Here is a 25,452-nt window from a genome sequence, read left to right as displayed (position 1 = left end):
TTTTAGAGGTGAAATTAAGACTTAGGCCTGTGACTTGCCAGAGAATGCACAGCTCAGCAGTGGTGGATTCCAGCGCAGTGGACTCAGCCCACGTGCTGAGCTTCCGGGAATTCAGGGCTGTCTGGCTCCAGAGCTGGGTTCTGACCTTCCATATCACACTGTCCCAAAACATGACATGTGTCTTCCTTGGTGCCCCTTATCTCCCCTTTCCCCTTCCCTGTCAAAGGAACGGAAAGCTCTGTGAGCCGCAGCCATCTAGGTGAGAGATGGCTCAGGTATTGACCTTCCCAGCCCACCCTTAGGTTTCCAGAAGGTCAAATGCACAGTCCTAGACCCTCATGGTCCCCCTACAACCCCAGCTTCCAAATCCTGCTTCCCTGAGGGACTCATACTTCCTGACTTCCAATGGTTGTACTTCTAGGAACAAGAGGATGACCTTGGGATAGGACATTTGGGTCTACCCTTTTAAAGGATGGTCTGGGCTATGGATTGACTCAGACCTGGGGGACAGGTCCCTAGTCCAGGAAGAGCCCAAGGGCCAGGTGGCGGAGCCTGCAGGCTCTTACTCACTCTCCCCCTCACCCAGTGCTTCCTGGGATCAGGCTGGGACAGGTTAATCCTCTGGGACAGCTTGGTGACCTCTCCCTAGGGATGGAGATTCTGGTGTCGATGGAGGCCCTGGCACACCTGGCTCTCCTGGGACTCGTAATAGGCCCCAGAGCCTTTATAAGAGCCTGGGAGATGGGCCTGGCCAACACGCTTCAACTGGCGCCATGAACACTGTGCTGGTACTGCTCCTGGGCCTGCAGGCCTTGTCTGGACCCAGTGAGCACTCGGGCCTGGACAGGAGGTCTTGAGGGAGGACATGAACTTTGGACCCAGTGGGATGGCCAACTCTTCTATGGTTTTTCTTTTTTCAACAGTTCAGCTGACCCTACTGGGGACTTCTGACACAGTATCCCCAGGTCTCCTCTCTGTCTCTGGAGGTCTCCCCTCTGTCTCTGGAAGTCTCCCCATTGTCTCTGGAAGTCTCCCCACTGTCTCTGGAGTTCTCTCCGGTTTCTGGAAGTCTCACACTGTTTCTGGAAGTCTTCTCACTATCTCTGCAACTGTCCCCACTATCTCTGGAAGTGTCCCCACCACCTCTGGGAGTGTCTCAACAGCTTCTTCAACCTCTGGGAGTTTTCCCAGCAGTCCTCAGCCTTTGGCTCCAACTATTTCTAGGAGCACTTCAGGAACAGTCTCCACATCATCAGGTGATATTTCTGTTGCTCAATCCATCTCTGGAGAACTCTTCAGCTCAGTCTGTAGTTCTGGGGTGGGGCTTCCTGCAAGCCTGGCAGTTTCCCAGAACCTCATTGGAAGCAGCTCCCTTGCCTTTGTGGCTATACAAGGGCCTCTCTTTCTGTTTTCCAATTCATCACCTTTTTCTGTCATGATTACTGCCTTCTTATCCTAAGACTTTTTTGCTTACTTCAAGGTCATGAAAATATTTTCCTCTGCATTCTTCTAGAAACGTTATTATTTTAGCTTTCGAACTTAAGCCTATTATCCATCTCAAGTTAATTTCTGTGTATGGAGTGGGGTGGAAGTCAAGATTCAATTTTTTCTTCTTATGAATATCCAGAACCATTATTTCCAAGGGCCCTCCCCTGTCCCCACCATTGAACAGTGAGCACCTGTCCTGAAAGTCTAGTGACTGTATTTGTGTGGGTTTGTCGGTCAGTGTTTTTTTTGAGATGGAGTTTCACTCTTGTTGCCCAGGCTGGAGTGCAACGGTGCGATCTTGGCTCACTGCAACCTCTGCCTCCCGGGTTCAAGTAATTCTCCTGCCTCAGCCTCCTGAGTAGCTGGGATTACAGGTGCCCACCACAACACCCAGGTAACTTTTTTGTATTTTTAGTAGAGACGGGATTTTACCATGTTGGCCAGGCTGGTGTCGAACTCCTGACGTCAGGTGATCTGCCTGTCTCGGCCTCCCAAAGTGCTGGGATTACAGGCGTGAGCCACTGAGCCTGGCCTATCGGTCAGTTCTTACTCCAGGGCCACAGTGCTTAAGGACTACAGCTTTGCAGCAAGTCTTGAGATCTTATAGTGTAAGTTCTCCTCTTTTTTTTTTTTAAGAGACTGTCTTGGTTATTCTCAGTCTTGATTTTCATAACATCAGTTCATCAATTTATTCCAAAAGCTTGCTAGGGTCTTGTCTTTGGGTGCATTTGATGTGACTTCTGCTTTGCTCTTGCTTAAATCTCTTCTGTTTTTTCCCTCTGCCCTCTTAGGACCTGCCTCCTCCAGTGCTCCTGGAACTGCTCCAACTGTGCCTGGGACTTCAGCACTGAGTGTTGCTGTCTTAGGGGGTTCCACTGCCACCATGGCTGGAGTGGCCACCATGTCCCCTGGGCTCAGCATCCTGGCCAGTTAAGGCACTCTTCTAGGCATTACAGTAAAAGGTTGATGGGCCTATTCGATCTCATTCCCCTGCAGCCACCCCTGGCTCCTTGGGAGGAGTTCAGGGATAGTCAATAGCGCCTGCTTTCAACTGTGTTTTAAATCTGTCTGAGGATGTGTCTGTAGCTCAAAGGCATTGTGGCGGCCTCTGGTCAGACCAACTGCCAGATGTCTGTTACCTGGCTGCTTTCTCGAAAGGTTTTCATCTTCCTCATGATCTAACCTCTCCGTCCAGGGCGAGAGGCATTCCGTCCAGAGATCACCCCTCCTTCCCCCATCTTTCTCCTCCCCTCCCTTTCATTCCTAGAAGGGGAGCTTGGGGAATACCCCGCAGGAAGTCTGAGGGCAGGAAACGAATGGAACGAAGACAGGAGAGCAGGCTCTGGTTCCCCTTAAGAACAAGAATCAGGGTGGAGTGGTGGGGAGAACTGGGGCTAGGAGGAAAGAGAGTGCCTACTGAGGACCCTCCCAGTGCAGAGGCATCACAGACCCAGGGATGCGGACAATAGGGCCTGAGAAAGTCAGTGAGGTGGGGACCTCAGTGATGAGTCTGGGACTGACAGACGTGTCCACAGGGAAGAGGCAATTGAGACTTGGATTGAAGCTCTTTAAACCCCTACACCCACCCCTGCTGAGATTCTGCTTCCAAGGTGATAGGAGAAAACACCAGAGAGATGAGGTCTCAGAGTCAGAGACATCAGTCACAGAAAGAAAGATGGAAAGTCGGAGGGCAGTGGGGGTCTGGGGACCTGGAGGCATCACCTGCCTCAGTCACTGGCCCTGTCTTTGTGCCCTAGGTCTAAAACCCCAGAAGGACTCTGTCTCAGACTGGGCCATTGTGTTGATCACTCTCACTTTGGTGGCAGCAATTGTCAACCTAATGTATGGTATCAAGAAGGTGAGCAACTCTGTGGTCCAATGTGTGGGATCCCTGTGCCAGTGGGGCTGGGACCTGGTGCCCCAGGATTCAGAGGAGAACAGGGCTTTGGGGAGGGAATGACAGCTTGTAGGGCTTGTTGCAGGGAGGGGAAAGAGAGCCGTTGTCTCAGTGGCTGAGAAAAACACTGTTCTGGCAGGGACGGGGCGTTGGGGCCACTGAAAGAGGTGGGGGAGTGCTGGAGGCTGACTGGCGCGTGGAAGCGCTCAACTCAGCTCTAGGCAATGAAGGACCAGCTCTGTGGAGCCACATTCACTTGGGTTTGAATCCTTGTGCAAGTTACTTAACCTCTCTGTGCTCTGGATTCTTCATTAATAATAATACTTTAAAATAATACTTACATCGCACTGATTATGTGCTAGGTGCTGTACATATTTTAGTTCACAGCAAGCCAGTGATATAGGAAATACTACTCCTCATTTTCCAGATGAGGTAATTGAGTCCTGGATAAATGAGAATGATGGCATCCATCTCAAAGGGTGGTTGGGAGGATCAAATAAGCTTACGCAGAGCGAGCACTAATGGTGCTTGGCATGTATTATAGTAAGTGCTCAATATACAGCCTTATTCATTATTATTGCTGTTTTTGCTCAAAGAGGAACGCTGAGTGCCTGGGTTGCCAAGAGGAAGCAGCAGTTCACAGGAAGAGCTGGACTGAGCAGCAGGTTCTCGGGCCCCTTGATTGACCCGTCATACCCTTCCCTCATCTCACAGGCCTGCCAGTTCCAGAAGGAGTGGCTGTGGCTCCGTGTGGCTGTGGCTCCATGACCCCTTATAGCTGCCACCATGAGGCGGAGGCCGCCAGTCAGCGCTACTCTGTCAAATGAAAGGTGGGGCAGGGGCAGCTGAGCGCCTACCCTTTGGCCTTCCTTCTTCGTCTCCCAAATAGTCTAATTCCCAGACTCCCCTATCCCATTCACCCTAGCCGGAACCTTTTTCTGCAGGTAGATTCCTGGGGTCACTGGCCACCAGGTCTCTTCTACCCACAGCGTAAGGAGTCGTCCACTGTCAGTTACAAGATTCTGCTCTCTGCCCTGCCGCCAACCATGCAGACTGCGGGAAGGTGCCCAGCTTCTCCGAGGACAGTTTTCTCATCGGTGGAAGGAAGGACCAGGGCTAAGTGGCCTGCAGGCACCTTCCAGCCCTCATGGAGCCCAGGTCTGGACAGCTGGAATCCCTGCTCCTCACCCTCTTTACCTAGTCCTACCCTCCTCCCCGACGATCAGAGAAGCTCTTTAGCTGAGGACAGTCTGCTCATGGCTTCCCTTCTCACCTTCCTCCACAGGGAGCCCCCTCAGGCTGGCTCTTGAGCCCCCAGGGCCCTCCGATTCTTTCCCCTCAGAGCAGGTGCAGAACCTTCCTCTGTGCTGCCCCCTCCGTCCTCTCCAGGAGGGTGGTGAACAAGTTACTGCTAAAGAAAATGGCACTTCCTCCACTTGTCTCGCAGACGCTGTGGGTTTGCCCAAGTGCATGGGCTTTTGTGTCATGCGGGCCCAGAAGGGCCAAGCCCGGTCTCTGCCACTTACAAGGGCAAGTCATTCCCTGATCCGAAGCTCATTTATCCTCATCTGTAAAGTGAGGGGTGACAGGTGATGACTCATAGGTGAGGTGCTTAGTACATTCTTCAGTACATAGAAATGCCCAAACATTGGTAGTTGGCAGGGCTGTTTTGTGACTGGTCTCTCAGCCTCCAGCTCAGACGAAGCAACATGGACTGACCGTAAGAGACTGTTTTGGGCCTCCACCTACCTCCAGGTTTCTCCACCCCAGACACCAGGGTCCTTGGGGTGGAGTTGTAGCTAAGAGAGAAGGGAAGGGGGTGTTCATTCACAAACCCTGGTTAATGCTTATTCTAAAGCAGAGATCCTCAACTTCAGCACAATTGGTGTCCTGGGCTGGGTAATTCTTTGTTGTGGAGACTGCTCCGGGCATTACAGGATGTCCCACAGCATCTCTGGCCTCTACCCCCTAGATGCCAGTAGCATCCCACTCCAAATTGCGACAAAAATGTCTCCAGAAATTTCCAAATGTTCCTTGGTGTGGGCAAAATTGCTCCTCCCTGTACAGAACCACTGTCCTAGAGGCTTGGGTCCCTGGGGAAAGGATGGGGAAGGGGACCAGTGAAAAGGGGGACTGTCAGTCAGCCGAGTCCACATGGAGTTGCAGAGGACAGCCTGTCTCTGCCTTAGTTTCTCCATCCTGCAGGATACATTGCCTGGGAGGCAGGCTGCCCAGTTCTGAGTAGTCAGTCTTTAATCTCCCATGAATCACATTGATAAGCAGTTGGCCTCCTCTTCCCACCTATTCCAGCCCTGCCCAGGGCTTAGGGATAAGTCACGCCAAGTAAGGAGAGGAACCCACGTGTCCAGTTCTCTAGTCCTCTCATGAGCCCAAATGCCCTGAGGGCCTGGCCTCCTGCCCTCAAGTCCTGGACTTCTCTACGGCCTTTGCCTGCCCCCACTTCCCTCAGAAAGGCATCCTCTGGCCCTGGCTTCCACTCCGTCCAGGTGGAGTGGAAACATTTATTGATTGCCTACTGTGTGCCAGACACTGTCCCAGGCCCTGACGACACAGCAGGGATCCAAGGTGCCTACTTTCCATCCATGGAGACCCACAGTGGGCAGAAAGGGGTTGTGACTTATCTGTGCTAGAGACCCAGGGAGTCCGTCCTCCCCTACTCCAGCCCCAGGCACTGTCACTAGGGAGACAAGTGAGTCTCTGAGCTAATGCTTGTATTAGGCAGGAACTGAGGAAGGGAAGGGGGAGCGCCGGGGTGCTCCTAAAAATGAGATATCTGCATTTCTGTATAGGAGTGAATGGGGACTTCGAGGCAAAGAGACAGCCACTGAGCAGAGGTGGGAGGGAAGAGGTAGAGTGAAAGCAGAAGCCCCTGTATGTAGAGCATCTCTTGGCCAAAGATCTTGGCCTTGGTCCCTCTGGGTGGCCTGACCTGTCTGTGTCCCTGGTGAGGGGTGTGACATCTGTCCCTGTGGTTCTGTGTCTTGTCTCTGTCACTCTGTCTGCACTCTCCACACATTGTTGTATGACCACTGAACATCACGAAGCACCTGTCTCTGCAGCGAGGGTCATTCGAGGGCTTTCTCTCGCCTTTGCTCTTTCACCTGATCCTCGTGGGCAGCTCCGCCCAAGGTGGCAAGAATGACCATGTGTGAATAAGGGGTGTGGAAGCTGGGCTGACGCGGGAGAGGTAGGAGGGTGCATGTGAAGCTGGACACAGATCAGAATGTGAACCCCACCCCGTCCTGCTCCCAGCCAGAGTTCAATCCTTCTAGAACCGGGCCATCTGCTCCCCAATTCCCCAAAGCCCTAGAGGCACCACCCTCACTTCTCTCCACTGGGGCTGGCTCAGGTGCCTGCTCCTTTCTGGTTCCTCTGCCCTGCCCCCAGATCCCACCCCTCGGCAGGCACCCACGTGCCTGGCTCCATGACACAGCAGCTGCGGTCTCCTCTTATCAGGGCTCCCCTGTGGGTTGGGGTGGCTCCATTTGTTTAAGACTTAGTCCTGAGAAGCCCCAGCCCCCATGACGTCAAGATTGGCTCCATATAAGGTGAGGGGTCCGCAGCCCATGGTCCTCAAGCAGCCACCCAGCTCCGACATGGCCCAGACGGTCCACAGCCTCTGCTCCACCTTTGGCCTCCAGTGCTGCCTCCTCTTCCTTCTAGCTTCTTGGGAGGCAGGTAAGATGCCCACAGCGGGTACAGAAGATAGAAATGGCTTGTTTCTTAGTGCTCATAGAGTTGGACAACAAATAGAAAGGAACGAAGGGAGCGGGCACAGGGCTGCTACAGACAGTTGTCTAGAGTGTTCTCTGCTCAAGTTTGCTGGCTAAGGGACATGTAGTAGGAGATGAAATCCAGCCTGTGCTCTGCTCTTTAAAACATGGCTCACAGGGCTGCACCCATCCAGAGGGGGTTTCAAGTTTGCATAAAGACACTGTAGAGGGTGGCAGCCCTGTGTGGTGGGGGTAGGCACCTGACATTTGTTGAACACCAACTCCAGCTCCGTGCATGGAATTCACAGCTGCTCATGGTGATTTCTTTCTTCTTCTTCTTCTTCTTTTTTTTTTTTTCTTTTTTTGAGATGGAGTCTCGCTCTGTTGCCTAGGCTGGAGTGCAGCGGCACAATCTTGGCTCACTGCAGCCTCCGCCTCCCGGGTTCAAGCGATTCTCCTGCCTCAGCCTCCTGGGTAACTGGGATTACAGGCGCCTGCCACCATGCCTGGCTAATTTTTTGTATTTTTAGTAGACAGGATTTCATCATGTTGGCCAGGCTGGTCTCAAATGCTTGGCCTCAAGTGATTTGCCTGCCTCGGCCTCCCAGAGTGCTAGTATTACAAGCGTAAGCCACCGCGCCCAGAGACTCATCTCATCTCAGCATCCCCTGAGGTGGCTAATAACATCCCATCTTATAGTTGAGGAGAGTGGACTCAGAGTGATTTGGTGCCATATCTCACAGCTAGAGGGAGGTAAGCAGAGATTCCACCTCCACTGCCCCCAGCCCTGGGGGATAGGTGGAACTTCTCTCTTGAGAGCTCTGTTTTGTGCAGACCTAGTTTCCAGTCCTGACTCTGACCCATTTGGCTACTCTGGCCTTCCACACCATCTGTAAAATGGGCTGGATGCTGCTGCCCGGCCGTACCAATATTTGTTGCCTACAGAGCATTTACATGGCACCAGGTGTTGCTCTAGGGACTTCATCCACGTTTACTCATTTAATCCACATGGCAACTCAGAAAAGTGTGCATCAAAGGCTCTGTCCTTGTCTTACAGTTGGAAAACATCTCAGGGCTTTGAGAGAAAATGAGTATGGACAAGTTTGACAAACAAAACAAACCCTAAAGATAAGATGAAATTGTGAAATTAGTTCACTTAGTCAAGAAACGGACTGCAACTGAACCCAGGGAGCAGAGATGCTAAACACAGGGGCGGTGTGGAGGGCCTGGGCAATTTGGAGGAGGGTCTCCACAAGGCAGATGTACAGCAGCAGATTCAGAGACACTGTCTACCCACTGGACAGTCATCTAAGGACAGAGCCATCCACAGTAACGGCGCTGATGATCTGGAACCAGGGCTGGGACAGTCATGAGTCTGGAAGTCTCCTCCAAGCAGTACTGGGGGCAGGGCAGGCAGGCAGCACCTTCTCCTTCCAGTAGTGCAGACAGAGGGTGATGTCAGAGGCAGTGCCCCTTCCCTGAGCGCAGGCAGGTTGCGGCCAGGGGTGGAGGCAGGGGCAGGTGGGTGGTGAATGGCGGGAACTGAGGAATCTTTGAGCTGCCTCTGAAAGATATCAGCAGTGCGTCCTGTCTGTGCCCTGACTTGATGTTTGTCTCCCCTACCTTGAGGGTCTGGAGACAGAGGCACCAGAGCTGCCCAACACCTCCTGGCCCCATCTCGCCTGCCTTTCCTTCCTTCCCCTCAGGCGGATTGTCCGCCGGCTGCTCTCTCCTCCTTCCATCTTGCAGCTTAAGGAAGAGGAACCTGCAGGGGGTGGAAGGGAATCCCCTCCATACACAGTAGCTCTTCTGAGATTTGCTTCAGGGCAGAGATCTGAATTCCTGAGATTCCGATGGGGCCATGTGGGCGTGGTCTCGGAGAGGAGATAGGTGTGGCAGGGCGGGATGGAGGGAGGGGTGAGGAGGACATGGGGAGCTGGCTGCTCCCATTCTGCAGATTTTGAAGACAAGAGCGAGTAGGTGATAGGTGGGGATGGCTTGAAGCTGGGCTTGGGTTGTGATGAGGTCGGGTGGAACTGGGGTGTGAATCAGGGCTAGTCCATGGCTGTGCCCAGCAGAGAGAAAGGCCTGGGCAGGGCGGGAAGAGGGACAACTGGGATGGATGAAGCCCTTTAGTCTACCATTCTGGTGAGGGGGCCCTGACATTTGTCCACAGGACCAGTCAACACGCAGACAGATAACTAGATCCTGGAACCCCAGAGTCTGCATCATGCAGTCACAGAACCACGGGTACAGTCTAGATTAAATCATCAGGGGGAGCACAGGTGCAGTCTAGATTAAATCATCAGAGGGAGCACAGGTGCAGTCTAGATTAAATCATCCAAGGGAGCACAGGTGCAGTCTAGATTAAATCATCAGAGGGAGCACAGGTGCAGTCTAGATTAAATCATCAGGGGGAGCACAGGTGCAGTCTAGATTAAATCATCAGAGGGAGCACAGGTGCAGTTTAGATTAAATCATCAGAGGGAGCACAGGAGCAGTCTAGATTAAATCATCCGAGGGAGGCACAGGTGCAGTCTAGATTAAATAATCAGAGGGAGGCACAGGCACAGTCCAGATGAATGCACCTGAGGGAGCACAGGTGAGTCAGGAGATGGGAATTGGGACTGGGGTCCTTGGAAGAATCTAACAAGAACATTTTCCTATAACAAATGCTATTTGATTTAATTTCTGTAACACAAATAATGTATGCTCATTGTAGAAAATGGAAAATAGAAAAAATCAGAAAGAAAAATAAAATCTCTCTGTATACTCCCTAGTCCCCAGGCAATCATTTGATTATATCTCCCTTTAGCTTTCCTTTTTTTTTTTTTTTTTTGCAGAGACAGGTCTCGCTATGTTGCCCAGACTAGTCCTTCTGCCTCAGCCTCCCTAAGTGCTGGGATTATAGGTGTGAGCAACTGTGCCCACCAGTTTTCTTTTTCTATGTCTGTGTTTTAAGCCACTTATTGAACTAATACTGTATAGATATTTTAACAAGCATTTACCCACATTATTGCAAATGGAGCATGCCATTTATGGGGGTAAGGATACCAGGAAACACTAGAGATGCCTTTTGGGAGAGCGTGCTCTGACAGAGACTCCAAGGCATGAGTTGCTTAGTAAGATGTTCTCTCTTCCTCCCTCCCTTCCTTTCCTTCCTTCTCTTTTTCTCTTTCCCTCCCTCTCTCTTCTTCCTTTCTTTCTTTCCCTTCCTTCCTTCCTTCCTTTCTCTCTTTTTCTTCTTTCCTCCCTTCCTCCCTCCCTTCCTTCCTTCTTTTCTTTTTTCTTCTTTCCTTCTTTCCTTCCTTCCTTCCTTCCTTCCTTCTTTCCTTCCTTCTCTTTCTTTCTTCTTTTGACAGACTCTCGCTCTGTGGCCCACGTTGGAGTGCAGTGGCATGATCTTGGCTCACTGCAACCTCCGCCTCCCAGGTTCAACTGATTCTCCTGCCTCAGTCTCCTGAGTAGCTGGGATTACAGGCTGCTGCCACCATGCCCGGCTAGTTTTCGTATTTTTAGTAGAGATGGGGTTTTGCCATGTTGGCCAGGCTGGTCTCGAACTCCTGACCTCAGGTGATCTGCCCACATTGGCCTCTCCAAGTGCTGGGATTACAGGTGCGAGCCATTGTGCCCAGCTGATGTCCTCCCTTTCAAATGAGTGAACGAAGCAGATGGCAGGGACCTTTGGCACTGTGCATTGTTTTGATGTTGTGGGATTTGTTCTTATTCTTTTATCCCGACTGAACATCCATCCACAATGTCTTGTGCTAAAGTTGGATTTTCTCTTCTGCACCTCCTGCCTATTCTTCAATGACCAAAACAGTTCTTTTCAGGCTACGATGGTTGTATGTGGAATGAATATCTCCTGGTGAAAACTTCCTAGGGAAGTAAGTCACTACCAAAAGTAGATCGTCTGGGGAAGAGATGCTTCTTTTGTCCTGGGGGTTTACACTGATTTGCCTCTTGGCTGTGTCAGGACCAAGGAATCCCTTGAGCTTTACCTCAGCTTTTTACAATCTATGGTTCCACAACTGTTTGATGCAGATCTAAAATTCTAAAATCTTGTTATCTGAGTCTAGTTATGGACTGTGATCCTGTGGTTTAATGAGAACTGGTATCCCAGAATTGGTGGGCCAGAGGCCGCCTTTCAACATCTTTTCATCTCAGAGCTCAATTACTTAACAGCGGAAGTTGCCCCTTGGTGTTCCAGCCTGCGGAGGTCACAAATACATTTGGTTTCTACTTAATGTGCATTATGAAACGTTGTTGGCAAGGCTTCTAAGGAATTTTCATCAGTCTTGTTCTTTCATTCATTATTCGACAAATATTTACAAAGTGCCTCCTATGGACCAGATACTGTTCTAGGCTGGAGACAGTGACAAACAAAACAAATAAAAATCCCTGCCAGGGCAGGCCAGGCCAGGCGCAGTGGCTCATGCCTATAATCCTAATACTTTAGGAGGCTGAGACAAGAGGATCACTGAGGACCATAGTTTGAGACCAGCCTGGCCAACATAGTGAGACCCTGTGTCTTAAAAACAAAGGGGGAGAGGGGCATAGTGGCTCACATTTGTAGTCCCAGCTGACAGGGGGCTGAGGCGGGGGGATTGCTTGAGCCCAGGAGGTCAGGGCTGCAGTGAGCTGTGACCATACCACTGCACTCCAGCCTGGTGCAGAGTAAGACTCTGTCTCAAAAACAACAACAACAACAACAACAACAACAACGACAACAACCCTGGCCGGACGCGATGGCTCATACCTGTAATCCCAGCACTTTGGGAGGCTGAGGTGGGCAGATCATGAGGTCAGGAGATCGAGACCATCCTAGCTAACACAGTGAAACCCCATCTCTACTAAAAATACAAAAAATTAGCTGGGCGTGGTGGCACATGCCTGTAGTCCCAGCTACTCAGGAGGCTGAAGCAGGAAAATCACTTGAACCTGGGAGGTGGAGGTTGAAATGAACCCAGATCACACCACTGCACTCCAGCCTTGGCGACAGAGTGAGACTCCGTCTCAAAAAACAAAAAAACAAACAAAAACAAAACCCTTGCCATAGTGGAAATTTAATTGTATTTATCACATATCAGAAAGTGATGATCAGAAAGTGGCCCAGGAATGCAGAGGCTGCTGTTTTCAAGAGGGTGGCCACAGCAGGTGAGAGGTGGATGGGGCAGGCAGGAGGGTAGGGCTACTGCTCAGGCTCCCCTTACAACCAGGAGAAGGACAGGGCAAGGCATGAGATTATTTCAGAGACTACAATGTGGATTCAACAAACATTTAAACAGCTTCTGTGCTCCAGAGTCTGCCATGGTCCATACTTCCTTTAACCCTCACATTCAGCTGGTGCAGTCAGCATCATGGTTATTTACAGTTGAGAACATGGAGCTTCAGAGCACTTAAGTGACCTGAGCAAGAACGCAAAACTGTTGAGGGACTGAGCCTGGATGCCAAACCTGTCCTCTGATTCTTTAAGGCCAGTGGAAATTGCCCTTTGCATTGCTGCCAGCTCATTTATTCACTCGATAGTTAGTCATTCATCCCTTATCATGTTTAAAAGCCTCTGGAGCACAGTGAAAAGTCTAATTTTGCCAATTACTTAACCTCTTTGCATCTCCTTTCCCCACCTGTGAAACAGTAAGATCACCATCCTCACTTCACAGGTTCATAATTATTTGATTAAATAAACAAATATACGAACAGCACCTTTCAGGGAGTCCACACATGTCAGTGTCCTTTCTTCTTTAAAAGACTGGGCTGACCTATTGGCTGTGCACTGTGGTCTTCACCAGCAACGAACTGGGCCCAGGAGCCCAGATGCATGTTCAGATTCTGTCTCGACCTCTTACTTCCTGGGTGTCCTTGAGAAGATTACTTAACCATTCAGAACCTTGTTTCTTCATCTATACAACTGGGAGAATAGGAAATAGTTCTCAACCTCAACAGGTTCTTGTGAAACGTAAATAAGTTAACGTATGCCCTCACTTGTAGAACCTGCCTCTCTCATTGTAGAGCTCCAGAAAGGTTGCCCGTTGCTATTGTTGTGGGACTATGTCCAGGTCACTTTTCCTCCGTGAAATGTAAATTTCTCAGATGTAAAATAGGGGAACTTGACCGCTTCTAAAGAGCCCTGTGGAGCATTGGGAGACCAATCACCATAGAAGAGAATCCAGAAAGAGAATGTCTGTGAGGCCACCAGCCACGTCTCAGGGCTGGGGAAGGTGTCCAATAAACAATAGCTATTACTGGTATTGCTGCCAAGGAGATCATGTAATGGGATTGGGAGAGCAGAGTGCAGGCCTGATCATTCAGCCTCCTTCTCTCCCCTCACTCTCAATTCCTTTCAGAGACTTGGGCTTCTCTATTAACCTCACACCCTTCTTGTCCCGCCCATATTTCTTTCAAGGACTGAGCTCCCCAGGCCGATTCTGCCCATCAGCAGGCAGGTGGACTGTGGTTTCTTGTGATTGGGAATAGGTCCAGGTTCTGGTTGCCGCCTTAAGCTAACAGGGACTGGAAACCTCAGTTATGTAACGACACTATCTCTTTCACTCTTTGGCGATCTCTTGGCCTTCACTCTTTCGGCTAGGTATCAGAGACATCTCCTCTGTCTCCATCAGGTTGTTTTTCCATGGAATTAAGGCGTGCATCTGTCCACTGATAGGGGCGTTTTCTCTCACACCCTGTCCTTAAACATAGTCAGTCCCTCCCACAAGCTAGTTGCCTCGTTTACTCCTGTCAGGACCCCCAAGCAGATCTCTTTTCCTTTCAAGATGGCCCCCTTCATCTATCCCCAGTTGGCTTTAAATGTGTGAAGAGGGGGACCCAGTGGGGTGACCATAAGGGTTGGGTCATCTCATCCATTCTCCTCATCCAACTTTATCTCCGAAATGAAAACTTCCCATCCCCTTCCTCTACTCATCCTCCATTCTTCTTATACATCTCTCACTCACAACCTGTGTCTACCTGCTAATCCCTATGGGAAGTTCTGCCAGAGGTCTTACCTCAATTTCTCACACTGTTACATTTGGGATGGTGTTAGAATGTTATGGAAAGGTGGAGAGTCTAATGTTTATTCCTGGTCTTCTCAGCTATGCCATGGAAAGGAGACTCCATTCCATAAGTTACAGACCCTAAAGGGGCACCTGCACAGTAAAATGCTAGTCCATACATGCCCTCAAAACCTTATCATTGGATAGGCGTGGCAGGGAGTGGAGGTCGGCAGGCACGCAAACAACTGTAACGTGAAGTTGAAGGTAACAGGACAGAATGATGAATAAAGACCTTTTCAAGCACTGAAATGAAGCTGGATTTAATCTGTTTAGGCAGATCAGAAAAGATGCCCTAAAGCCAGAAGGCCTTGAGATGGAGAGTTGAGGAGATGTGGAAGGGGATGAGGTGGCAGGCTTGCTGAAGGCACAGCCTGAGCCTAGGGGCTGGAGGTGAGAATGGGGAATAGATATCATAGTATTCAAAGGAGACTGACTGGGGAGTCATACTGTGGGGAGCAAAGAGATCCCCTAGAGAAGGAGGTGGGAAGGGGGAGTTGGAGAAGATCATGGGGAAGTTTCTTATTTGCCTCTCTCCCTCCACAGGTGCTACTGCATTCCAAGAATATCAGAAAACTGGGGAACTCTCAACATCTGATCACATATTTCCCCTCACTCCAGGCCTTGTTTATAGTATCCCTTTGGATCACACTGTTCATTCAGGACAAAGACCTCCAGAGCTCCCTAAATCTACAGAAATCCATGAACGAAAACGCCACTGCACCACCACACGCCCTTCTAAGCCAACTGACAAGCCTATAGACAACTCCAAAACTACAGACCACAAAAGCTCTACAGATAATCATGAGGCTCCTCCCTCTTCTGAAGAAAACTCCAGCAATCAAGGGAAAGACCCAACGATCCGGAATCAGCACTCTGTTGATCCTGCTTACTCCACTACCGCACATAAAGAATTCTCTGAAAAAAAACATATAACGCCAGCACCCAAGAGCAAAATAAATTGTCATAAGTCCACAACAGGCAAATCAACAGCAACAAGAAAACCAGATGAAACTGGAAGATCTTTGGAAAAGTCCATGAGTACTTTGGATAATAAAAGTACTACCTCACATAAGACTACAACTTCCTTCCACAACTCAGGCAATTCACAGACCAAGCAAAAAAACACATCTTCTTCAGAAAAAATCACAGCAGCCTCAAAAACAACATACAAGACTACAGGAACCCCAGAAGAGTCAGAAAAAACTGAAGATTACAGAACAACAGTTGCCTCAGATAAGCTCCTGACAAAAACTACAAAAAACATACACGAGACCATATCAGCCAATGAGACACAATCTCTAGCAAAGCCTACAGAACATGGAGAAAGGACAGCCAATGGGAACACCACACCATCCCCAGCAGAGCCTACAGAACATGGAGAAAGGACAGCCAGTGGGAACACCACACCATCCCCAGCAGAGCCTACAGAACATGGAGAAAGGACAGCCAATGAGAAAACCACACCATCCCCAGCAGAGCCTACAGAAAATGGACAAAGGACCCCATTTGCCAATGAGAAGACCACATCATTCCCAGAAGAGCCTACAGAAAATAGAGGAAGGACAGCCAATGAGAACACCACACCATCCCCAGCAGAGCCTACAGAACATGAAGAAATGACCCCATTTGCCAATGAGAACACCACACTATCCCCAGCAAAGCCTACAGAACATGGAGAAAGGACACCATCAGCCAATGAGAAGACCATACCATCTCCAGCAGAGCCTACAGAACATGAAGAAATGACCCCATCGGCCATTGAGAACACCACACCATCCCCAGTAGAGCCTACAGAATATGGAGAGAAGACTACATTGGCCAATGAGAAGATCACAGTATCCCCAGAAGGGCCTACAGAACATGGAGCAAAAACTACGTTGGCCAATGAGAAGATCACACCATCTGTAGCAGAGCCTACAGAACATGGAGAAAGGACCACATCACCCAATGACAAGATCACCTCATCTGCAGCAGAGTCTACAGAACATAGAGAATGGACTACATCAGCCAATGTGATCACACCAGCCCCAGCAGAGCCTATAGAACATGGAGAAAGGACCACATTGGCCCATGAGAAGATGACACAAGTCACAAAAAAGTCTACAGAACACCCAGAAAAGACCATGTCAACCACAGAGAAAACCACAAGAGCCTCAGAAAAGCCTACACTACACTCAGAGAAGACCAGATCCACCAAAGAGAAAAACATATCAGTCCCAGAAAAGCCTACAGAAAACCCGAGGAACACCACACTGACCACTGAGACCATAAAAGCCCCAGTAAAGTCCACAGAAAACCCAGAAAAAACAGCAGCAGTCACAAAGACTATAAAACCTTCAGTCAAGGTCGCAGGAGACAAATCTCTCACTACTACCTCTTCTCATTTAAATAAAACTGAGGTTACTCATCAGGTGCCCACTGATTCTTTCACCCTCATTACACGTAGAACAAAGTTGAATTCTATCACATTAGAAGCCCCAGGCAACGAGAGCCATCCATACCTCAATAAAGATGACTCACAGAAAGGTATCCACGCTGGACAGATTGGGGAGAATGATTCATTCCCTGCATGGGCCATAGTTGTTGTGGTCCTGGTGGCTGTGATTCTCCTCCTGGTGTTCCTTGGCTTGGTCTTCTTGGTAAGGGACAGATGTGCCCCATGGAAATCAACCTATGGGATAGGGAATTGGGGACACATTAAGGGTCAGAGTTACAGGGAATAATGAGTCTAGGAAAAGAGACATGGCAGAAGTGGGAGGAACAGTAATAGAGGAAGAGTTTTGGTGAAAACTGAGGAGAAAGACAATAAATACACAGGAGGTAAAAAGCTGGAACTGGAGAGAAGGCTGTGGCTGAGAATGAAAGGGTGTGAAAGAGAAAGTGTTGGGGATGGAGAGTCTGGGGTATGAGAATAGGAGGTATAAGGACAAGGAGAATATGGTAGAGGAGGGAACTGGGACTTATTGTATTGGATCTAGAGCTGGAATAAACATCAAGGTTTGGATGGAATCTTGAAAATAGAATGAAGACCTGAGGTGAGTGTTGAGAAAAACAAATCGCAGATGGTTCTCATTCCTCCTTTCTCATCCCAATCACAGGTCTCCTATATGATGCGGACACGCCGCACACTAACCCAGAACACCCAGGACAATGACCCAGAGGATGAGGGTGGCCCCAATTCCTACCCAGTCTACCTGATGGAGCAGCAGAATCTTGGCATGGGCCAGATCCCTTCCCCACGGTGATCTTGGAATAGGAGCCCAGCCCTGGCTCTTCCATGCTCTGCCCCTTTCCTGGATGAGGAACTGGACTCACAATTTCTATTTCCTGGACTACAGGAAGGGCAGAGAATACTGATGGTTACCAGTATTAACCCTTCCTCTGTTCTTCATTGAAACTGGTTGGCGAACGAAGTGATAAGCAAGGAGGATGTAAGTTTAGGGGTCAAAGAACAAAGAATGAATAATACGAGCAGACATTCTCTGTAGAATGTGATGGTCTGAGAACGAAAAGGTGTTTGATGGACATGTTGGGGGACCAATGCAGAACTGCATTGAGTCCTAAAGAAAGGACAGGAGCCTTAGAAGGCAATGCCCCAGACTGACTTGTGAGTGGGGATTATGGGGAAAGGGAGAGACTGAGGGCAGAGTCTCTGGGTTTCAGGACAGCATTGTTATTTCCATTCACTACTACTTAAGAGTTTGCATGTAAACAGGCTCATCTCTGAGTTCTCAGGACCCTTGCTTTCGCCCCATTTTCTTAATAAAAAAACCAAAAAAACAAAACAAACAAAAAAAAAAACGGATCCAAGAAGAAAAAAGAATTTATTTCCTTCTCCACTCTCTCCATGCCCTGGAGAAAAAAAAATTCAGAAGAAATCACAAATCTCTCTCATCCACATGGTTGACCCCTCTTCCTCCCAAATCCCTTAGTTTTCCTAAACGTCTACAGTGGACACCCTGTTGGTTTGGCTTGCTGGGTTGTGGGTGGACACACAAGGAGGGGATTTTTGTTTGGCCAGCAGTCTCACCCACTGATCTCCATCCCAGACTTTCCCTGATGGTGTCTCAGCATTTATTTTCCTGTCTCTTCCACCAAAAGTCAGCTGTGGCTTTATGTCGTAAAAGTTACCCATCTTCTCTACCATCCCCATACTCTCCCCTCCCACCTTCACCCCAGATTCCAATTTTCCTCCTTGTAGTCATTTCATCTATGTGTTTTCTACATTTTCTCTCTCTCTCCTTATGGCCATTTCACCTTACTACTGATTGGGCAGAGGGGAAAAGAAGAATGATGATAATAGTTTCCTTCTACTGACCTTTTTTATAATAAAGTATAACATGTTTATAAAGGGCATCATAGTTATTAGACTATCTATTGGGAGAAAGTGCTGACTGGTGTTCCTGGCTCCAGCTGAGACCTTACAGAAGAGGAGGAGCTGGAGGAGATGGAGGGCAGGACTGGCAATCTATGGAGGGTCAAGAAAGGGGAGGCTGAATTTCTATTGCTCCAAAAATGCCTCCTTTCTGGGTTTAGATAAGAGCCAGCCTTAGTGCAGGCCGGGTTTATTCGCATGGTGGCAAAATGAGTAGAAAAACCTGTCAATTAAAAAGCAAGTATTTTAAAGCACCTATTATATACTCTGTTGAAGATATAAAGAAGTATAAGACATAGTTCTCACCTGAGACACAAAGATAGGAAAATTAAAATTAAATAATTTAACAAGAGTTGTCACAAGGTAGGTGCTATACAGAATAAACAACACCCTAATCATTAAGCCCAACTCCGTGAGTATCTGCTATGCCCCCTATTTATGTTAGGACCCAGCCCTCCTCCAAAACCATTCTGTGCCGATGTCAGTCCCAACAGAAACTTCCCATCACCCATGCAGCCTTGGCTCTCTTACCAGAGGAAGATGGCATCATCACTAACAGAAAAGATGCCCCACTTTGCTGCCAGGCTCCTAAACGTAACTCCATCCAGAATCAAACAGTGGGGCCACAGGTCACTCACTATCTGTTCCTTTGGGCATCCCCATTTGCTGAAAGCTGGAAACCTATCATGGTCAGTAATCCCAACCCTGACACTGATGTCATTGAACTATCTGGCCCTGGCTGGGCTGGGAAGGCCCTTATTACTGAATCTCCCACCAGAAACCCACTCTGCTAAGGGCAAGATTGAAGCTTGACTCTCAGAGAGCGGGCATGCCAGGTGCCAGAGGGACCCAGATTTAGGCCCCTGGAGAAAGGAGGTAGAGGGACACCTGGGTTCCGGAAGGGGCTGGAGAGCCCTCGAGAAAAGGAGGAAGACGCCTGGATTTTAGTTGTCTGAGCAGGTGGTGACTCAGCTTGTGGTATCTGCCAGGACAGGAGTCTCTCTCTGCCCTGGGAGGGATGCAGAGACCCCTAAACTCAGCCTGGACCCCAATTCAAAAACAAAACGAAATAAAAACATCTCTGCCCCTAGAGTCCTAAACATCCAACGGGACAGACCCCTCCCCTATCAAGAGACCAAAACGCAGCACTAGGGGTCAAACGGGGATGGGGAGGTTCTTCGCCCGGCAAATACGGACTGGGGGCCTTGGGGCGCGGCGGGTGTCTCCTTCCCACTTCTCTCCCCTCTCCGTTCCCCGCTAATTATCACTTTGAAATCCAGGTGGAAATCCTTCAACAAGCTCCAGGACTGGGCCCTCATTAGGGATAATTACTTAATGAGTAGGACACGAGAGAATGCGCTCTCTCAGCCCCCAGGGAGGACACCTCCGGGGGAGCGAGTGCCCCGAGGGCAGGCGGCGGCCGGGGCGCCGGAAGCTTCTGTCCCGGTGGAGTTGGAGAGGGGACTCCGGTTCCCCGAGACTGCGGTCCTCCCTCATTCTTCCGGGTTCCACTTTGCGGGCGGCTTCTGATCTCTCGCGGACAGCGCAAATTTGTGATTCGAGGCCGCTGCTCCCGCAGCGCCCCAGCCCGACAGCGCCGAATCCCCTCCTCCCAGCTCAGTTCCCGAGGGGGGGAGGGGGGGGGGCGGGCCGCACTGACAGGCCTGGGCGTCGCTCCTACCCCCGAGACATTGGCCATAAAACTGACACACGTTTGTGATGTGCTTTCACTTACATCGCACCTGTGAACCTCCCACCACCCTGCGAGTTAGGAGGCCGTTTCACAGATGAGAAAACCGAGGCTCAGAGAAGAGCCCTGTTCAAACCCACACGGCTCCTATGGAATAGAAGACTTATTTTATTTTCTCCATTCACTTTGTTCCTCAGTGGAGCCAGGTTCTCACACGGAGGCAGCCCCAATCTGGATGGGTGGGATGTTATATGGACCACCTAAGGAACAGAATATAATTTAGATTTGCGAGAGTGTGTCCAGCCTCTTCTTTCAGAGTCCAGGCCTCCCTTTCCAGTCCCTTGAACGTCCAGAGTCGTCTTCTGGCCTCACCGCCAGTATCCCAGGGCAGGGTTTTTTTCTGCCAGCCTCTGTCCCCTGACACACATTAACTGGCCTGATAGTCACAGGCTCTGCAACCTCCCCTCACAGCTGTCCCTGAAGAGGTGCTGGCACAAGAAGATCCAATGATTTGGGACACAGTAACCTCCATTTTTCTCCTCTCTGCCTCCTACAAAGGCCTCTGTCCCAGAAATGAGACATCCCCAGAGAAAACCGGTTTCTGCTGACCTGTGGCTGGTAGGGTGGATCTCGTCTCCTCTCACAGATTTGATCCCCTTGTTCTCTCTCCTGCTCCCTGCTTCTTCCCTCATGTTGTCAGGGCCTTAAGATGTCCCTCCCTGGAGAGGGAGGGTCCAGAAGTTGTGACCTCCCCTGCCTGGTGGCAACTATAATGCCACAGCTATGGTCAAGTGAGAAAAGAAACTGAACCAGACACATTGTTGGAGCAACCCTCAGAAACCAGGAATCCAGCGTTCCCAGTCTTCACTGTCTTGGATCCTACCCCAACTGATCTTACTCATCCCAGAATCCTGCTCCTGGCGAGTTTTTAATTCTTTCTGCAATTTCACGTGCCATTGAGACACCAGGCATCAAGGCCCCCTCTGGAACCCATCTCCGCTCTAGAACCCAGGCACTCTAGATAACTTCCCACGTGGATTATTTCAAGATGAGGTGAAGGAAATTACCCCCCACCTCCTGCATACAGGTGATGCTTCTCTTCGGAATCTTAACTGGTAAGTGAATTGTAAATTGGAGAGGACACGAAGGACACAAGTCTGAAGGAGACAAGGGTTCCTGTCCCATTGTTTGCTTCTTCTCATTTTTTCAGCGAAAGCAAAATGCAAGCAAAGGTGAACTTTTTCACCCCTTTCTGCAAGTCAGTACTAACCATGATTCTGGACCCCCTCTCTTCACTTTGCAACAAACCCATCTTCATCCTCTCCTTCCAATGCTCCGCTGTAAGCATGAACGCAAACAGCTGCATTGCATTTCGTGGGCTTAATGGCTGTTCGACAAATCCTTTGTATCTAACTTGAAAATTCTAATTTCAGCATCATCCTTAAATCCTTACTACAGCTAGGCTCCAAGTCTAAAGCCAAGCCAAATGAATATATCACTTACAGAAATACTGCCTAAATTAAGATCCTCAGCCGGCTTTCATAATCTCCGGATAGAGACAAGCAGGTATCCTGGGATGAAGGAACTATGTATGGGTTTTATATCAGGCTGGAGACCTGGAGAGTTCAATCCGCATTCATGTCTTCCTAGCCACTTTACCTGATTCCTCTTCTTACTGCCTTCACTGTTTCCTCCACGTTTCAAGTTTGTCTGCCTAACGACTACAACCCAATGTCAGGCAGATTTATAAAGCCCCTTCACTTCCACTGTAGGATGTCATAAAAAGAAAGTGAGGAAGTTGTTTAATTAGAACAGAAACTAACCCTAAACTGAATAGACTGCTTTGTGGTGTTTTCTCTTATGTCTGTTGCCGGGGTTCTCTCGCGTGCGGAATTGATAGATTTTTGGTCTTGCTGACCTAGAGGATGAAGCTGCAAACCCCCGCAGCACGTGTCGCAGTTCTTAAAAATTGTTCTCCAAAATTTGTTCCACTACAGACGTTTGCATGCGTCCGGGTTTTTTCCTGTTGGTAGGTTCGTGGTCTCGCTGACAGAAGCAAGGCTGCAAACCTGCATGGTGAGCGTTAGCGAAAAAACAGCGTATCTGGAGTTTTATCATTCTCCCCAGTGGATTCGTGGCCTTGCGCTGACAGCAGCAAAGCTGCAGACCCACGTGGTAAGTGTTAATGGCCTATAAAAACAGCGTATCTGGAGTTTTTCATTCTCCCCAGTGGATTCGTGGCCTCAGTCAAGCTTTAGGAGCGACGCTACAGACCGCTAAACAGCGAATATTACAGCTCTTAAAGTCAGCATACACCCAGAGAGTGACCAACAATACTACACACAACGAAAAAACAAAACGCCCACAGCACACAAAATGACGGAACGTATTGCTACTGGTTAGCGCCGGCAGCCTGCTTTTATTCCCTTATCTGGCCCCACCCACATCCTACTGATTGGTCCATTTTACAGAGAGTTGATTGGTCCACTTTACAGAGAGCTGACTGGTCCGTTTTGACAGAGTGCTGATTGGTGTATTTACAAACCCTGAGCTAGACGCAGAGTGCTGATTGGTGCGTTTACGATCCCTTAGCTAGACATAAAAGTTCCCCCAAGTCCCCACCAGACTCAGCAACCTAGCTGGCCTCATTTAGTAGATACCGCAGAGTGCTCGGGGCAAGAGCTGCCGGCTTAATCCCGCGCCGTGCACTTGCGTTTCTCAGGTCCTGGATGGTTGGCCGGACCTAGCGCCGTGGAGCAGGGGGCGGCGCTCATCGGGGAGGCTCGGGCCGCGCAGGAGCCCACCGCAGGGACGGGTGGGGGGGTTCGGGGACGGTGGGCTGCAGGTCCCGAGCCCTACCCCGCGGGGAGGCAGCTGAGGCTCGGCGAGAACTCCAGCGCAGCGCCAGTGGGCCGGCACTGCTGGGAGACCCGGCGCATCCTCTGTAGCTGCTGACCGGGGTGGTGAGCCGCTCACTGCCCTGGGCCGGCAGGGCTGACCGGCCACTCTGAGTGCCTGTCCAGCCGTTACCCGCGCCCGCCGGAACTCGCGCTGGCCTAGAAGCGCGCCGCGCGCAGCCCCGGTGCCAGCCCGCGCCTGTCCTTCCATGCTTCCCCGCAAGCAGAGGGAGGCAGCTCCAGTCTCGGCCAGCCCAGAGAGGGGCTGTGGCGAGTTGAAGGGCTCCTCGAGCGCCGCCAGAGTGGACGCTGAGGCTGAGGAGGCGCCGAGAGGAAGGGCTGTGAGCACGTTGCCACCTCTCACACTCTGCTCTATCCCAGGCACTGTTCTGGAGACTGCCTTGCACATCCTGTTCTTTTCCTCCTCCCTGCGTCTCTGTGAGCTTGTTCATTTTAAAAGGCCCAAATTATTACTACAAGAGGCAACTTCCAGACTCATACGGCTACCTTGGCTCTGAAAACCAGTCCTTTATTTTCAGATTTTTTTCAATAATATCTTCACTTGGATGTCATGTCATATTGAACATGACATTCATGTGTTCATCTGGCAAACATTTTTGAGCATCTACTCTGCTAGTTTTGAAGATACATTAGTGAACAAAGCAGCAACAGCCCCTGCTTTCAAGACGCTCAAAGTTCACTAGGAAAGGCAGAGATCACACAAAGAAGGCATATAATAAAAGAGAGGCACAGGTGTGCAAAATGCTGTCAGTCCCCTCCTCGTCTTCCCACCATGAAGTCTAAAAAGCTGCCGTCATCAGCATCCATTCTCCCCCACTAACATCGGAGTGTTGGTGCACCGTGGCTCTGGCTCCCACATCCCACCCCTCCTGCCTTCTTCATGGGCTTTTTCCCCTTCCAGTTTTTACTTCTTCCTCTACAGGGTCCTTCCCATCACCAGCCAAATAAGCCCTAAGCGGTATGCACAGGAAGCACCCAGAGGAGAGTATTTTTAAAAAGTAGATTCCAAAAGGCCTGGCACCGTGGCTCACGCCTATGATCCTAGCACTTTGGGAGGCATAGGTGGGTGGATCACGAGGTCAGGAGTTTGAGACCAGCCTGGACAACATAGCGAAACCCTGTATCTACTAAAAATACAAAAATTAACCAGGCGTGGTGGAGCACACCTGTAATCCCAGCTACTCGGGAGGCTAAGGCAGGAGAATCACTTGAACCTGGGAGGCAGAGGTTGCAGTGAGCTGAGATCGTGCCACTGCACCCCAGCCTGATTGACAGAGTGAGACACTGTCTCAAAAAGATAAATAGATAAATAAAATGGAGAGGTCCATTGGATGCAGTGGTTCAGGCCTGTAATCCCAGCACTTTTGGAACACAAGGTGAGAGGATTGCCCAAAGCTAGGAGTCAGAGACCTGCCTGGGCAACATCACTGGACACTGTCTCTATAAAAAAATAAAAAAAATTACCAAGTTCCTCAGGCACTCCTGATGTGGTCCAGGGACACACTTTGGAAAGCTCTGCTCTGCTGGCGGCCATCTTAACAGACCTCCACCCACATCTTTTCAGCCCTGCCCCCATAAGCTCCCCTTCATCACCAAGCCTCTTGAAATAATCCCCTACAAACACTATCTTCATGTCCTTATCACATACTCTCTGTGTGTATGTATTTTTTCTGCAAGTTTTACCAGAGCAATCCATGTATAGAGTCCAATAGTTCCATAGACTTATTGCAAAAACTAGCAAGGATGCACGCTCCCCCTTTTCATGTCTGATTCCTGTTCTTCAGAGGAAACGACTTTTAAGTTTTAGCTTTTTATCCTGGTATTTGCATGTACAGATTTAAACATCGTGTCCATATTGTATTGCAATTCATAGATTTTTTTAAATGAGACCTTAAATTGCATCTTTTATTGAGCTAAAGAATATTGTAAGGCTCAAAATAGCTTCCTGTCCCAATTTCACCTCTGAAAGGACTTACTAATTTAAATATATCTACTATGAACTGAACAGTGTCCCCACTAAATACGTTTAAGTCTTTTTTCTACTTTTTTTTTTGAGACAGGGGCTTGCTCTGTCATCTAAGCTGGAGTGTAGTGGCGCAATCATAGCTCACTGCAGCCTTGATCTCCCAGGCTCAAGCGATCCTCTCATCTCAGCACTCACCCCTCCCAGAGGTTGCCACCATGTCCAGCTAATTTTTTTTTTGTTTTAAATTTTAGTAGAGACCATGTCTCACTATGTTGCCCAGGCTGGTCTTGAACCCCTGAGACCAAGTGATCCTCCTGCCTTGGCTTCCCAAA

At 49.6% G+C, this 25,452-nt stretch overlaps 1 protein-coding gene and 1 long non-coding RNA gene across 2 annotated transcripts; one reads left to right on the top strand and one right to left on the bottom strand.

The window, feature by feature from the left end:
* The first annotated feature begins 7,002 nt into the window (after window positions 1-7,002).
* On the top strand, window positions 7,003-18,525 carry LOC112623264 (diffuse panbronchiolitis critical region protein 1-like). Its single transcript, XM_025383584.1, has 3 exons — window positions 7,003-7,084; window positions 14,715-16,810; window positions 17,270-18,525. The coding sequence occupies exons 1-3, from the start codon at window positions 7,003-7,005 to the stop codon at window positions 17,414-17,416; spliced, it is 2,325 nt and encodes a 774-aa protein (XP_025239369.1). The 3' UTR covers window positions 17,417-18,525.
* Window positions 12,170-19,164, bottom strand: LOC112623265. Its single transcript, XR_003119114.1, has 3 exons — window positions 19,078-19,164; window positions 16,673-16,842; window positions 12,170-12,746 (listed from the first exon to the last, which is right to left on the bottom strand). It is a non-coding gene; the product is annotated as an uncharacterized LOC112623265 (long non-coding RNA).
* Between the last annotated feature and the right edge of the window lie 6,288 nt (window positions 19,165-25,452).

Source organism: Theropithecus gelada, chromosome 4 (assembly GCF_003255815.1).
Source record: "Theropithecus gelada isolate Dixy chromosome 4, Tgel_1.0, whole genome shotgun sequence".
Classification (NCBI taxonomy): Eukaryota; Metazoa; Chordata; class Mammalia; order Primates; family Cercopithecidae; genus Theropithecus; species Theropithecus gelada.
The sequence above is the reverse complement of the archived record's forward strand: the minus strand, read 5'-3'. Positions and strand labels throughout refer to the sequence as shown.

Coding starts and splice junctions, on each gene's coding strand:
- LOC112623264 (XM_025383584.1), top strand. CDS start 7,003: ATGGCCCAGACGGTCCACAGCCTCTGCTCCACCTTTGGCCTCCAGTGC. Junction 7,085..14,714: donor TCTAGCTTCTTGGGAGGCAG/GTAAGATGCCCA, acceptor CTCCCTCCACAG/GTGCTACTGCATTCCAAGAA. Junction 16,811..17,269: donor TCCTTGGCTTGGTCTTCTTG/GTAAGGGACAGA, acceptor TCCCAATCACAG/GTCTCCTATATGATGCGGAC.